Source organism: Sinocyclocheilus rhinocerous, unplaced genomic scaffold (genome assembly GCF_001515625.1).
Source record: "Sinocyclocheilus rhinocerous isolate Xijiao unplaced genomic scaffold, SAMN03320098_v1.1 scaffold1, whole genome shotgun sequence".
Taxonomy (NCBI): Eukaryota; Metazoa; Chordata; class Actinopteri; order Cypriniformes; family Cyprinidae; genus Sinocyclocheilus; species Sinocyclocheilus rhinocerous.
In genome coordinates this window covers 950,850-953,485 of record NW_015638974.1, presented here as the reverse complement: position 1 = coordinate 953,485, position 2,636 = coordinate 950,850, and the positions used below count along the sequence as shown (strand labels likewise).

Below are 2,636 nucleotides of genomic sequence, written 5' to 3'. Positions count from 1 at the left end.
AGTTTACACTCGAAGTAGATTGGTCCCTCTAAGCGAGATCCCAATTCGTCGGTCATCCGACGTGACGTCGAGAGTGACCGACTGAAAGGGAATGATAATTTTTATGATGAATTTTATGAGAATGATAATAATAGAATGATAAACTATCCCTTTAATAAAGCTTTCTTTTCAAGGCTTTTAATTAATTCATTTTTAATTTATTTATATATTTATTTATTTTCAGTAGTTGTCTTCCATTTTTTTATTCCATTTTAGTCATGCCAAAGAGCTTTCACCAAAAACCGGCTGTCACTCAATTTTGGCAACGTGTTGCCGCCCAAGGATAAGAGGCTAACAAGCTAACAGCTTTTCGACATGTCTGGCTGTCTGTGAGGTCTTGGCGGTAGGGGATGAGGCCATACAGTCTTCTCTTTGTCAACCCTTCATTCTTTCTCTCTCCTCTTTCTCTCACTTCCTGTCAGCTGACGAACAGCCTGAGTGACAGTACAGTGGCCCCAAGGGGACACTAAGGTGTAGAGATGAGGCTAATCCCACATCCCAACAGACTGTGCTAAAATGGAGAAGGTGGGGGGAAAAAAAAAAATCGCTCGGAGAAAAGATAAACGCCTTTGCTCACCCGCCGCTCTCGTTTGTTAACCAGGTGGAAAATGTAATGAATGCATATCCCTCAATTTTTTACTCTCGATTTATCGTTTCAATTATCTGATTCTCGTATTCTTTTGCACTTTTTTTCTCCTCACGTCGAGGAATGGAAACCCTAAGTGAACGCTTTATATTCAAAATCCCTCAATTTCAATTTTCCGCCTGAGTATGAGAACTATTTATCATCATAATCTGAGGGAGACGGAGAACTGGCGAGCATTGTGCATGCAAAATTAATTTAGATTAAGCAGAGGTGTGCGATTATGAAGATTACTGACAGTGAGACGAGCGCAGTTCAATACTTTATTAACTGCCGACATCTCAGATCATTTTTGGAGATTCCTCTTTGGTTTTTGGCGGCAGCATTGGAGTCTCAGAGCAGCAGTGCTAGATTCAAGGATTTAATCAAATGTTAAAGATTGGGGAGATCGAAATGTACAGAAAATGTTTAAAAATCACAGTCCCCCTCAATGTCTATGATAGATACAGCCCTGCTTACATGAGTGTTACAGGGTAACTGATATATTAAAACCTTCTGGAAATAAATGTTTCTGTTAGAAAAAATGAAATTAAATGGAGAGAAAATGAGTATTTTTCTTTAGGTCTTCTGATTCTCCGTTTTTTTTATTAGATCTCACATGATCTCACATGTGTTTCAGCAATGTATTAAACTGCTAAGATTTGATCATTTATTTGATCAGAAATACAATAAAATCAGTAGTATTGGCAAATAAATGTTTTCTAATTTAATATATTTTAAAATGTCTTCAGTGTCACATGGTCCTTCAGAAATCATTCTAATATGCTGATTTGCTGATCAAGAAACAGTTCAGACTTTTAAAAATGTAAAAAAAAAGTTGTTCTGCTCAATATTTTTGTAGAAAGCTTGATGTATTTTTTTCATGATTATTTGATGTATTGATTAATAGACAAATAGAATTATAAATGACATGTGACATGTGGCCAAGTATGGTGACCCATACTTGGAATTAGTGCTCTGTATTTAACCCATCCAAAGTGCACACACACAGCAGTGAACACACACACACCGTGAACACGCACCTGAAGCAGTGGGCAGCCATTTTTTTGCCGGTACAAGACTCGAACCCGCAACCTTTGGGTTACGAGTCCGACTCTCTAACCATTAGGCCATGACTTCCCCACTGAAAGCACTAAATGCTTTGTTGAATAGAAAGTTTAAACCTTTTATAACATTATAAATGTCTTTACTGTCACTTTTGATCAATTTAATGCATCCTTGCTGAATAAATGTATTTCTTATTTAAAGCAACCTTGCTGAATAAAGTTATTTCTTAAAAAAAAAAAAAACCTTACTGGCCCAAAAACTTTTGACTGGTAGTCTGTCAACACCTTTTTTTTTAGAAGCTCAGTTTCTCTGTTGCATTTTGAGAAATATATAGTTCATTCATGAAACTCAAGATGGCGCAGGCTGATGGGGTGTTAACGTAACTGATGATATTCAGAGAGTTAAACGACTTGGCACAAGCTGATTGGTTCATGCTGCATATGCAGCCAATGAGCTTACTGCCTTGCATTTTTATGGCTGGCTAGCATTCACTAGAGATTCCTGCAGCGCGGTTTCTCTACAGCAGCAGCGAAGCAGATCTGTTCCGCCAAGACCAAATACATTAACATTGTCATATCCGTCAACATGCTAAAATCTTCCGAGAGTTGTCATGATTGAACTAAAGTTTTGCATTTTGAGTAGTTTGAAATATGACAAAAGTTGATGTGAACTTGACTCTTACCTAAGTTATGGGCAGAGACAGCTCCTGATTGGCCAGGTGGTTGCTGGACTTTAGTGCGAATGATCCTGCAGCAAAGTAAGAGCAAACAGGCATTATCATGTGTGTAAGGATTTATCATGCGAGGTGCTGTGTGTAGAGGTGTTTGGGTATTGTATATGCTTTAATATAAGTATGCAAGCATGTGAAGTGCGTGTGTGTGTGTGTGTGTGTGTGTGTGTGTGTGTG

At 38.0% G+C, this 2,636-nt stretch overlaps 1 protein-coding gene across 1 annotated transcript in view; it reads right to left on the bottom strand.

Moving 5' to 3' along the window:
• The window catches only part of LOC107750463 (paired box protein Pax-5-like), a 52,741-nt gene that overhangs the window by 34,900 nt on the left and 15,205 nt on the right, over positions 1-2,636 (bottom strand). Inside the window, exon 4 of the mRNA XM_016565832.1 lies at positions 2,412-2,476. Within this exon, the coding sequence (XP_016421318.1) occupies positions 2,412-2,476 (65 nt within the window). The remainder of the gene's footprint in view (positions 1-2,411; positions 2,477-2,636) is intronic.